The sequence below is a fragment of the Cololabis saira genome, chromosome 8 (assembly GCF_033807715.1).
Source record: "Cololabis saira isolate AMF1-May2022 chromosome 8, fColSai1.1, whole genome shotgun sequence".
Taxonomy (NCBI): domain Eukaryota; kingdom Metazoa; phylum Chordata; class Actinopteri; order Beloniformes; family Belonidae; genus Cololabis; species Cololabis saira.
In genome coordinates this window covers 9,925,860-9,938,845 of record NC_084594.1, presented here as the reverse complement: position 1 = coordinate 9,938,845, position 12,986 = coordinate 9,925,860, and the positions used below count along the sequence as shown (strand labels likewise).

At 36.6% G+C, this 12,986-nt stretch overlaps 1 protein-coding gene across 2 annotated transcripts in view; it reads left to right on the top strand.

The window, feature by feature from the left end:
- kif5ab (kinesin family member 5A, b) overlaps positions 1-4,495 on the top strand; it is a 135,333-nt gene extending 130,838 nt beyond the window's left edge. The window contains exons 28-29 of one of the 2 annotated variants that reach the window (XM_061726710.1): positions 1,037-1,119; positions 3,811-4,495. In XM_061726710.1, the coding sequence (XP_061582694.1) occupies positions 1,037-1,106 (70 nt within the window). In that variant the 3' untranslated portion in view covers positions 1,107-1,119; positions 3,811-4,495. Of the gene's footprint in view, positions 1-1,006; positions 1,120-3,810 lie in introns of both variants that reach the window. The other variant, XM_061726709.1, reaches the window with a different exon arrangement.
- The last annotated feature ends 8,491 nt before the right edge of the window (positions 4,496-12,986 follow it).

The window sequence follows — 12,986 nt, the reverse complement described above, 5'->3', positions numbered from 1 at the left end:
ATTTATCCCTTTTCACTTGCTGAATTTGCCGGTCCATTTTTTTTTCCTCAAACGCACGTTTGATTGGCTGATGGTCTTAGACAAATTTTATTTATTTTTTGCATTCTGGATAGTTAAGAGATTATTAATACAGTACAATTAATACATTTATTGTGTATGTTAATATAATTTAAGTTATGTTCAAATATTGCAATTTAAATTGCTAATAAAATCCTGGAATATTCTGGAAGTTTTCAAAATGTTTCTTTAGTAGTTTTTGAAAACAAAGGTTTGAATCGAACCGTGTATCAGGTGAACCAATACACATGAAAGTTTATAATATAAGTCAATAATAATAATATATATAATATATATCAACTTTATTGCAGACACAGTTCCATATAAAACATAATACAATATAAAACGTATAAAAAAAGAAATACAAAAATATTAAATATACATCTATAATACATACAAGCTATTGCTTGTATATACATATATTATTATATATAATAATAATATAATTTATATAAGTCAATACAGATTTATTTTGCATTGATCATTTAGCCTATCAATTAATTAGGTTCATATTCGTGACAAATGTAGCCCTGACCCCCGTTCACCCAATCTGTTTGGTCTTATTAATGTCCCGTCCCCAGAAAAAAGTACATGCAGGTTATGCTGTTATATCGTCCCTATGTGGAGACCAAACCTACGCCCTTGCCCTCATTGATGAGCCAGTCGCAGCTAACCATCTCAAATTAATATAACTCAGAATATCTAATATTTCTTTTGCTATGACTAATTCAAACATACAGCAGCCTACACCTTTAACACCTGCACTGTTACACTCATCTTGTATGCAGTGATTTCTCCTCTATTTTTACAAAGAAGCGTGTTAACAGCATTGATTTGTTCTCCTCACTGCTGTTTCTCTGCTCCATCGCTGCATCCATGTCGCTGTCACTGCTGCTGATGCTGATGCTGCTGCTGCTTCCACGGCCTGTGATTTCGCTGCGTTGGTTAGCTTGTGTCTGAATGTGAATTCTGTGTCCAGAACTCTTGTCTGTGACAATCAGGATCCAGCCAAACTCTACAACCTGAAACCAGAAGCTTCAGCCAGCTAATAGATCTGAGCAGGTAAGAATACAGGAAATCTGATTCCCCTGCAAGACAATGAACCTCTAAGAATCTCAGACCAAGACTGAGTTAAGATCATGAAAAAAGTTATACTACTATGAAGGAAAAGCAACAATTGTGTAAAAAATGTTGTTCTTTTCGTAGGGAATTGGCCCAAACCTCAGATGTAATGCCGTCTTACTTAAATCATTTATTCATCTACACCAGGGGTCGGCAACCCAAAATGTTGAAAGAGCCATATTGGACCAAAAACACAAAAAATATGTCTGGAGCCGCAAAAAATGAAAAGTCTTGTATAAGCCTTAGAATGAAGGCAACACATGCTGCATGTTTTCTATATTAGTGGGGGAAGATTTTTTTTTTTATTATGCACTTCGAGAAAAAATGAAATGTCGAAATGTCGAGAAAAAAGTCGAAATGTTGAGAAAAAAGTAAAAAATTCAGAGAAAAAAGTCGAAATATTGAGAAAAAAGTCGAAATGTCGAGGAAATAGTCAAAATTTCATGAAAAATTCTAAATGTTGAGAAAAACATCGAAATGTCAAGATTAAAAAGGAAAGGAAAAAGGAAGAAAAAAAGAGGAAAAAAGGGAAAAAGAAGAAAAAAGAAAAAAAGAAAAAAGAGAAAAAAAAGGAAAAAAGAGAAAAAAGAAGAAAGGAAAAAAAAAGGTCAAACATTTTTGAAAAAGCTCCAGGAGCCACTAGGGCGGCGCTAAAGAGCCGCATGCGGCTCTAGAGCCGCGGGTTGCCGACCCCTGATCTACACGTTACATCACGGCAGTGCTTTTCATTTCCTTTACATTAAAATGTCACTTTTAATACAGCTGTGTCTTATAAAAATCCCATTTGTTTGACATGCGGGACTTTCACATTCTAATGATTCTCACCAGAAGCATCACATTTGTCATGACTTAAGAGATATTTCCAAATAAATAGGAAATCTAATTTCCTGACACTGTTAATTGTTCTCCAGGTGTTGAAACAGACTCTTGGTTTTTAATTAAAATGATGCACTGATAATCAATCATCACCTGAAAAATACTGGTGGGAACTACATTAACTGGTGGGGAAAAGAGTGTTCCTCTTCAATGCATCTACTTTAATAAAAGTGATCTGTGCAAGTGTAAAATATTATTTTAATTGATTTACTGACTTTGGAGCTGATCCTGTTTTAGGAAACAGAATTATGCTTCGGGGGGGATCGGAGAGTTTCCAGCTGGAGCAAAGCCAGCTGTCAAGAGTTAAGAAAAAAAAACTAAACAGAAAGTCCTTGGTTCACTTTTAAAGTTTGGACGTAATCCCTGTAACACCCCGCTGCTCTTTCAGGGTTTTTCCTCTTCTGTGCATTAAAGTAAACCATATTCACTGCCTTTTCCTTGAGTTGCCCTCATTTGTAAATGGTCCTCACCAGGTCTTAAAATCTGATAAAAACAACCTCAAAGGAAAAGCAAAAGATTTATTTTAATATACATATAACAAACACTAAGCCTCTGTGCAGAAGCTGTCTGTGGGAAAACTGATCTTATGGGAACTAAGAAGGAAGTGGATCCAGGTGCTGCTAATCGAATGATCTGTGATTAACTGATCATCAGCAAGTGTGACAACAAATCTGAAGTTTTACAGCTCATTAGTTTTTGCTATTCAGGTGTGCGTTAATACAAGATGGAAGTAATTAGCAATGATTGTGGAGAAGCTGTCGCCCCATCAGTTTGTTATGAGCAGATTCAAATGCTTTAATATGATAAAACTGATAAAATGAGATTAAGATTATTGTACATAATCAAATGTCTGAAAACTTGATGAGGACCAGAACTAAATTCCTCCAGATTAGAAATAAATGGTGACTAGTTCATGCAGTTTAGTTTAGTTTATTTATTTAGCAATATAAGACAAATATGAACAAAAAATGAAATAACATGCAAGAAAAGGAAGGTGGCTTATATAGAATCATTTCCATATATGTATAAAAAACAAAACAAAGCTACACAAGGGAGAGTAAAAAAAACTAAAAAACACAAAAAAATGTAACTCAGATCAAATAATGAACATTACAAAGATGAAACAATAAGAAAGTTCTTTAAATGTTTTTTGAATATTGGCAAGGATGGTGATGATTTAAGAGATTTATTGAGTGAATTCCACAAGTGGGGGCACTTGCATGCAGATAACATGTATTCTTTCCCAAAGGTGTTTTGAATTAAGAAGTTTACTCAGTTTTTCACAAACTGCTTCTGCTTTTCGACCTAGTTTTTGTTGATGAGATAATAACACGATGCAATATGTCACGTCTTCATCTTAGACTATATTTACCTAATTTCAAGAAGTGAGATTTTTTCTTTAAATTATATTCAGGAGTATAAAACTGTAGAAATGACCGTGACTAGACTTTCTTTCTCACTTGGCTGGTCACTTAATTTTTTGTATAAGTGTATATATATGAGCTACAGTATAATGAAATTACTGTGAAGGATAAAGCTGCCACAGAGTTAATTTTATGCAGTCGTCAAACATAACTAAGCACCAGCGAAGACTCCAGACATACAGATGAAATATTCCCTCTGGCAATAACTGCATGACTCAGAGGCAGCCGTCTCCTGCTACCTTTTGTGCTACTGATTTTTTTTTTCTCAAAAGCATCTGACTGTGGCTCTTAACTCTCTGTTTCTGTGTGTGTTACTTTCTTTTTTCTCCAGGCAGATGAATTTGTCTGAGTCCTCCTCTGTAAATCTGCATGCAGCTGACGACTGTCCTCTCCAGGTTCCTCCTCTTCTCCCGTCCTCACCTGATGTAAACAGTATCCCTGTGCTCTTTTGTTCCCCAAGTCCGCGCTTGTTCTCCTCTAATCCCTTTCTCCTGTCTGTTCACTGGTGTGCGGGGTGCATGCAGATAACAGTTTGGCAAGCTAAAAGCCTGAGCTGGCAGCACACACACCTCCTGCTGCACCCCTGCTACCCATGACTTGAAACATAAAAGGACCACAAATACTGTAAGGGAACTGGGGAGAAGAAGCTGCAGCACACTAGATTACCACTGGGATGTGCTGTTTGACTCTGGGGAGCCTGGACTAGCACAGTAGCGGTGTTATCATTACTCCTAGTAAACAGAAGGAATATTAAAAAAATAAAAAAAACTTTTTAAATGTGCTCAATGACATAAAAAACACTTTGAACTCTGCACTCATTTTGACAATATTTACAGTCCTTACTGCATGTTTGTTTTTAATGTTGGGCTCCAGCATTTTTTGAAACTATATGATAGAGGAGGCAAAATTATTTTGAAATATTTAATTTCCCATGACAGTACTGAGGATGCTCCCTTAAATGGAAAAGTAAAAATAAATACATTGATTTGAAGAGTACGACGGAGTATTAGGGCCAAACTAAAACAAAAAAAAATTATTGGAAATTATGAGAATAAAGTCATAATATTATGAGAATAAAGTCATAAAATTACGAAAATAAAGTCATAATGTTGCAAGAATAAAGTCGTAATATTATGAGAATAAAGTTGTAATATTACGAGAATAAAGTCGTAACATTACGAGAATAAAGTCGTAACATTACGAGAATAAAGTCTTAATATTACGAGAATAAAGTCGTAATATTATGAGAATATAATTCATGAGAACTCTAACAGGATGAGCATCTTCTCCCTGTGTTAAAATGACGAATTTTGAGCATTTTATGAAGTTATATTTATATATTTATAATATATTTAATATTACGACTTTATTCTCGTAATATTACGACTTTATTCTCGTAATATTACGACTTTATTCTCGTAATATTACTACTTTATTCTCAAAATATTACGACTTTCTTCTCAAAATATTACGACTTTCTTCTCAAAATATTACGACTTTATTCTCGTAATATTACGACTTTATTTTCGTAATATTATGACTTTATTCTCGTAATTTTACGACTTTATTCTCGTAATTTCCGTTTTTTTTTTGTCTTAGTTTGGCCCTAATACTCGTCGTAGAAGAGCAATATTCAGCGTGCAGGAATGAATCCCAGTTAAAGCTAAGAAGCCAACTGTTTCAGTCCTGTTTGACTTTAATGGTCTGTTTCTGGGTAAATAGTTAAAAACATAGTATGTTACTTTATGCCAACAGCTGAGGCATGCAGTTTTCAGGAAAGATATCTATATATTTGTTTCCAGCCATGGATCAAAAGGTATTTGTCATCCTTACATTCTCAGGTGCAACAGTCAGAGCCCACGTTTGCGTGCAGGGCCCATCTCAGACATAAGTGGACTGGAATGTCCACGAGTTCCATTTTAGCCCCATGTTGAATTACTTGCTGTGGTTATTCTCAGGTACACAGGTGACAAATGGACATGCGGCCCAAATTAGGTGTCGTCTGGGGCCCACTTGGACAAACCACATCAGTGAACCCAAGTGGGCGGTTTACATGGGGCCAATATGGAACCTGCAGACATATATATATATATATATATATATATATATATATATATATATATATATATATATATATATATATATATATATATATATATATATATATACATACATATATATAATCTTTGATTTAATCTGACAATGCCACTGTACAGAAGAGTATTAGGGCCAGGCAGGAGAAAAATAAAAATAATATTTTAGAGGAAGATTTTTTTTTCTTTGTGCACTTCGAGAAAAAAAGTCGAAATGTCGAGAAAAAAGTCGAAATGTCGAGATTAATGTTGAAGTACAATTTCGAAAAAAAGTCGAAATGTCGAGAAAAAGTCGAAATGTTGAGAAAAAAATCGAAATGTTGAGAAAAAAAGGCTAAATTTCGACTTTATTCACGAAATTTTGACTTTATTCTTGAAATTGTATTTCAACATTAATCTCGACATTTCAACTTTTTTCTCGAAGTGCACAATAAAAAAAATCTTCCCCTCTCAAATATTTCTTCTACTCCATGGCCCTAATACTCTTCCGTACCATTGTCTCAAGAATAAAGTGAAAAAAAAATTCCCTCCAAAAAAGAAAAGATAAAAAAAGACAGCGTTTAGGGAGTTATGTAAGATTAAGAATTCAAACGCTCTGTTGTTTGTCACCACAGCATGTTAATGCGTATAAATTACTTTAACAATTCTCAAAACAAACTTCAGCTGAACCAAAAGACAGAAAACAACATCATTGTACAGTCATGAGACTTCAAGCTGCGTGTCATCCCTATTACAATACTGAAAAAACAAAAAAAGCTGGGATTTTATGTGAAGCGTTCGGTCTTTGTCCTCTCACACAAGAGCATGGCAGAGTGAAAAATGTGTAGCAACTATTTTTATACTCTTAGACCTAGTTAGAAAGAAATATATATTATTTATTATTTGTTGTATTTGCATTATTTATGCTATTTATCTGAATCCTAATTTATTATTAATTGTTGAATTTAATTTATTTTTTTTACTCAAACGATAAAGATTTTTTTTCTTCCATTGTTTTGTGCATGCATGTGAGCAACGGCTGTTTTTAACACAATTTTGTTAAAGTCAAGGCAGATCCTGATTCTTCAGGAGACTCAGACTGGAACAAATCTTCTGACTGTAGCGGGTGTCAGGATCGTGCTCGGTGAGACGCTCCAACCTATAGCTGGACATATGACACGAGGGTTACTGTAGGTTATCAAGAGCTGATAAAATCCTGCCTTATTTAGTGATAACAAAAAAAATGAACTAAACAAAAACTCCCACTCTTCCAGTGATATAGCACCTCATCATCCAGTGAGATGTTTGACCTTTGACAATACAGATAAGTGCTGAATCCTATATGAAGTGGGTGCAGTCGCAGTTATCAGAGGATCAGAGTTTATAGACTCCCTGTCTCTCACACATCAGTGGTGGCTCATTCAGAGCCACCTGTCACACTCTCTCTGTCGACCTCCTGATCAATCAGTCAGGATGAGGAGCCCGGGGTGACAGTGGAGGAGCTGCACTCACAGTGTGTGTGTCTGTGTGTGTGTGTGTGTGGATGCAGTGTGTCTTCATAAGAAAAGTCTTTGGCCAACAGACCTAATAACCCTGTGGAAGAGCTACAAATGACATCATGTGTGGATAACCTGAACCAATGACACACTGGAGAGAAGAAGTACACACACTAACAACAAACATTTTATGTTCAGGAGAGACTTGAAACTATGTCTTTAATCTAAGGCCCTGTCCCAATACTCCCACTACCCCTACTTTTCAGCCCTACCCCTAAATTTTGCGCGTTCCTGTGAGGGTAGTGGTGTCCCAATTCCTCTTTTCATCTAGGGGGAGTGCGGAAAACGAGTGTAGTGGCTATGAATCTGTCCCTTCAGAGCGAGGGTTTTCGGATGCACACTAGCTGACTTAGGGCCAGAAAAATTTCCCAGAATGCTTTTCGTCGTCATTTGCGGACTGAATAAAAAAAAAAACATGGCGGACATTTCTTATTTTTTGTGAATAAAATAAATATTTTGAGTTAGTTTCTGCATAAAAATGCGTTTTGATTACATTTCTAGTGAGAAATATATATTTTACTTTCATGATATTCACTCAGTGAATGTACATAATCACTCGCTTGCCCGTTGTTGCGAAGTCTTTTCAGATCTCGCCAGAATAAAGGCTGATTTATGGTTCCGCGTTACACCAACGCAGAGCCTACGGCGTAGGTTACGCAGCGACGCGCGCCGTACGCCGTACCCTACGCCGTACCCTACGCCGTACCCTACGCCGTAGGCTCTGCGTCGATTTAACGCGGAACCATAAATCAGCTCCCGAGCCGGCAGGCAGTTTTGATCTCGAAGTTTTCGGAGCAAATTTCTTAACAGGCGTAGCTACAACTGTTAGATTTCATCTATTAAACCAACATTTATTTTCCTAAATGATTTATTTCAGCCAGCGTTAATTCTCCACAGAGCTGCAGGTTTCTCCCCGGGACGACGGCGCAGGTTGACCCGGCCGTGAGCTGCTGCTGCTCCGAGCCGGCGGCTCTTCTCCGAAAACATCAGATCAAATTTATTAACAGCCGTTATTTGGATAAACTGAGCCCAGGTTGGGGATATTAACGGTTACTTTTACGCCTCAAAAAATACTTAATAAAGTGGCATATTAACAGCGCTACAGCTGAAATTAAAACAGCTTTTGGCTCTCAGCTTCCTGATATGGTGTGACGTATGTGCAAACGTAACTACGCAGTCGCTTACGTACCCGAACGTAAACCACGCAGTGACGTAGCACGCAAAATTTAGGGGTGGTGCTGAAAAGTAGGAGTAGGGGGAGTATTGGGACAGGCCCCTGGGAAGATTTCAAGTGCCCTAAAATCTGTGGCTTCTTTTTTAGGGGTAGTGGTAGTGAGGGAGGGCTAGTGGTAGAAAGTAGGGGGTGTATTGGGATTGGCCCTAAAACGTACTAAGTGATGTGGCTCTGTGCTACAGACACAGTGAAACTTTAAACTTAAAAAAAAAAAAATGGTGTAAACCGCAGTAAATTTGCATTTGCAATGTAGTAATTTGTATTAGTTTACACCACAATACAGCAAAACTAAAATGCTCATCTCGCTTCTTGATCTGCAGGACTTTAAACCTACTGATGATCTTTTGTGAGAGCTGTAGTCTTTCATATTTGAATCTGGTGGAAAGGCAAAGGACACTTGTAGAGGACAGGAATCTTTGGACCGAGAAAGTCAGCCAAAGCAAACTGGCACAGACAGAGATCGAACCCAAACCTCTCAGCGTTTCCTCATACTTTTACAAACAACAGTTTCTCTCCAGCAAGTTTTATTTCAAACAATTCTGCCAAAAAATGTAAATATTCATTTAAGCGCATTAAACAATAATAATAATACTGTTGCTAATATCATGCCACTTTTATGTTGTTTTTGTCTCTCTTCAACACTAAGGTGTTAGTTGTTACAGATCTGTGGTTGAAGAAAAATGGATGCAGGAGTTTATTGTAATAATGTTCATAACTCTTCATCTCCAGCTGTTCAGTTTGAATTTTTCTAGGTTAGGATGGCCTTTGGTCTTGGAATTGAGTGTTTACATAACCTACAGAAATCATGTGTTGAATGTGAACCTGCTATCAGTCAGTCAGTGAAACCTTTTTCTTTTTTTTTTTTTACCTATTTTTCTTTATTTTTCCCTGACATGTACTCTGCATATTGAGCTGTAAATGTTTGGTTGACTGAGTGTAATTTTTTATTTTTTTGTATTTTTAATGTTCTGACTGTAACCAATATGACAATACTCTGGCAAAATGATGTTTGATACCATGTCCTCAGTATGCAGAACTAGAAGGAGCGGTAAGGTAGTGTGGGTTAGAAACCAGGGCGGTAAAAGGTTTGTGTTTGTTTGTGTAACTGTGTGTTGCTTGGGTTGTTTATACCGTGTGATTTTAGTGCATGGAGTACTCTCTTCTGTATGTGGTGAGAATACATGTTGTTATCCCATGAAAACTCATTTCAATAAATATGAAAGACTGTCTCCATAAACTCGTCTGATTATTACTTTCCACTTTCAGCTGTTTTATTTTCTTCTTCTACAGTATAATAACTTATTCCGAGCAAAATACAGAATTGGTATTCCTCAGCCCCAAAGCAAGGTATTCTGCTTCATGACTATTTCATTTTTCGCCCTGAACCAGGCAAGGTTGAGTTAAATTATGCTGTTGTGCCAAAAAGGGTTGCTGGTTCAGTTAAGTAAAGAGTTATTACTAATTGTCTTACGATTGTTATTAATAATAAATAAAGAAGATGACTTATCAAAATGAATTATCAAAACAGGGCACTACCTGACTTGTCAGGAAAATAATAACTGAACAGCAAAATCAGTCTCAAGGTGACTGTTATTCCCTACGTGTCAGCCTGTTGCCAGGAGAGGCGTTACAGAACAACAGTGAAGGAAGGAGTCTGAGCACAGACCTTTGCAACCAGCAGCTGTGACAAATGTGTATAAAATAAACACTAACAACTTCTCTCATTCAAATTAATCAGAATTTATTTACACAAGTGTTAAAGGAGCATGAGGCAGGATTTATGAAAAAAAAATGTGTATACGTTTTAAGTTTTCTAGTAATAATGTCAGATGAGGCGTTCCAAACCAAAACGAATGAGCCCTCTAGTGTATCTCTCCGTTGCCTTGAACAGGCTGTGTGCTGCAAAATGTGCTGCAATTCCGGGCCGGAATTTCCCGCGCTGGGCTGCGGATGTGACGTCACATGACGCTGCATCCACGTTCTCCCCGTTCTCCCGTGCCGGCTTCGCTGTTGGCTGCAGTACCCCCAACGGCCGTCGTGGTGAAGGGTGGCGCTAGAGAGTCTCATTTCTTAAAAGGAGCCTCATGCTCCTTTAAAGGAGAGTGAAACAACAATTGGGAAACGTTCTGATGGCTAAACTACACATAAACAACAACTAACTAAACATTAAACACAAACTTCAGATCATCTACGTGTGTGTGTGTGTGTGTGTGTGTGTGTGTGTGTGTGTGTGTGTGTGTGTGTGTGTGTGTGTGTGTGTGTGTGTGTGTGTGTGTGTGTGTGCGTGTGTGTGTGTGTGTGTGTGTGTGTGTGTGTGTGTGTCACGATGGCTGTTCATACACGTGAACAAACGATATTTCAAATGCAACATTTGTAAGAGTTGGCAGATATAATTACTTTGTTGTTTGATTGGTAAATTGGTGAGCCATCTAGGAGTTTTTAAAATGTACATTTTGCCAAATTAGCTCAGTAATGAGTTTCACTCTTGACAGACACAATCCACATTTGAATGGTCTGGTAAACTTTTTTCTTATTTATTTATTTAATCTTTATTTAACCAGGAAAAGAAACCCATTGAGATTAAAAATCTCTTTTGCAAGGGTGTCCTGGCCAAGAGGCAGCACAAGATTTCAGATATAAAAATGTACAGAGGTGTGATGTAAAATATTAAAATCAAATAAAATCAAATGAAACAAAAAATGGAAATCATTTAAAACAGTTACAAATCAGAGATGCTGTCTCAAGTGCACTCATTCTGGACTTAAAATCAATCAGTGGAGTAAGCTGCCAAACCACCTACTTTTATAGAGGTCTGCAGACCTGCCGGGGAATAATGATGTTTAAAGTTTTATCTGAAACAACTCTCACTTTCAGAGATGCTAGAGTTTATTTATTTATTGATATTGAGCCCAGAAAAAATATAGAAAAACAAGGCCCTGTGATCAGAGAACACTCCAGCTATTTGTCCTGGAAGTAAAGAACATTTTCCCCAGCATGACGGTAGGCCAGGCCGTCCTGTTGACCAGAAGTCCGGCGATAGCCGCTATCGCTGATGTCTTTCCTTCTTGGCTTTGGGTTAACACACACCTGGATGTTCCAGATTAGCAACCTGACAAATGCTCTGCTCTTGTAGAGTCCCCCGGATCATTTATCACTGATCATTTAATCAAGTGCGTGTAATTATTAGCACCCGGCTGCTACCGATCCTCTAAATTCAAATGGAGACAGAGTGGGTTCTGTTAGTGTTCAAACCACTGCTGCTTCACTTTGGCTTCATTTCTTGTAAAATTGATGTGGAAAGAGTGTCATTTGTTGCCGTCCATCTGAAGTGTTTGCGTAACCCAGAACTTTGTAAAGTCCATATGATTTTTTTGTTATTACGACATCCTGATATATTCAACCTTATAAATGAAAAACCTGAAAAACCTGCGACTCTACAGCCGCATGCGGCTCTTTAGCGCCGCCCTAGTGGCTCCCTGGAGCTTTTTCAAAAATGTTTGACCTTTTTTTTTTCCTTTTTCTTTTTTTTCTTCTTTTTTTCCTTTTTTTCTTTCTTTTTTCCTTGCCTTTTTAATCGCGACATTTCGACTTTTTTCTCAACATTTCGACTTTTTTCTCGAGATTTTACTTCAACATTAACCTCGACATTTCGACTTTTTTCTCAACATTTCAAATTTTTTCTCGCCATTTCGACTTTTTTCTCAACATTTCGACTTTTTTCTCGACATTTCGATTTTTTTCTCAACATTTCAACTTTTTTCTCAACATTTCGACTTTTTTCTCAACATTTCGACTTTTTTCTCAACATTTCGATTTTTTTCTCAACATTTCAACTTTTTTCTCAACATTTCGACTTTTTTCTCGACATTTCGACTTTTTTCTCAACATTTCGACTTTTTTCTCAAAATTTCGACTTTTTTCTCGAGATTTTACTTCAACATTAACCTCGACATTTCGACTTTTTTCTCAACATTTCAAATTTTTTCTCACCATTTCGACTTTTTTCTCAACATTTCGACTTTTTTCTCGACATTTCGATTTTTTTCTCAACATTTCAACTTTTTTCTCAACATTTCGACTTTTTTCTCAACATTTCGACTTTTTTCTCAACATTTCGATTTTTTTCTCAACATTTCAACTTTTTTCTCAACATTTCGACTTTTTTCTCGACATTTCGACTTTTTTCTCAACATTTCAACTTTTTTCTCAACATTTCGACTTTTTTCTCGAGATTTTACTTCAACATTAATCTCGACATTTCGACTTTTTTCTCAAATTTCGACTTTTTTCTCAACATTTCGACTTTTTTCTCAACATTTTGACTTTTTTCTCGACATTTCGACTTTTTTCTCGAGATTGTACTTCAACATTAATCTCGACCTTTTTACTTTTTTCTCGAAATTTCGTCTTTTTTCTTGACATTTCAACTTTTTTCTCGACATTTCAACTTTTTTCTCGAAGTGCATAATGAAAAAAAAAATCTTCCCCCAGTTATAACTAAAATAGAAACATGCAGCATGTGTTGCCTTCATTCTAAGGCTTATACTTCATTTTTTGCGGCTCCAGACATATTTGTTTTTTGTGTTTTTGGTCCAATATGGCTCTTTCAACATTTTGGGTTGCCGACTCCTGATCTAGTCAAACA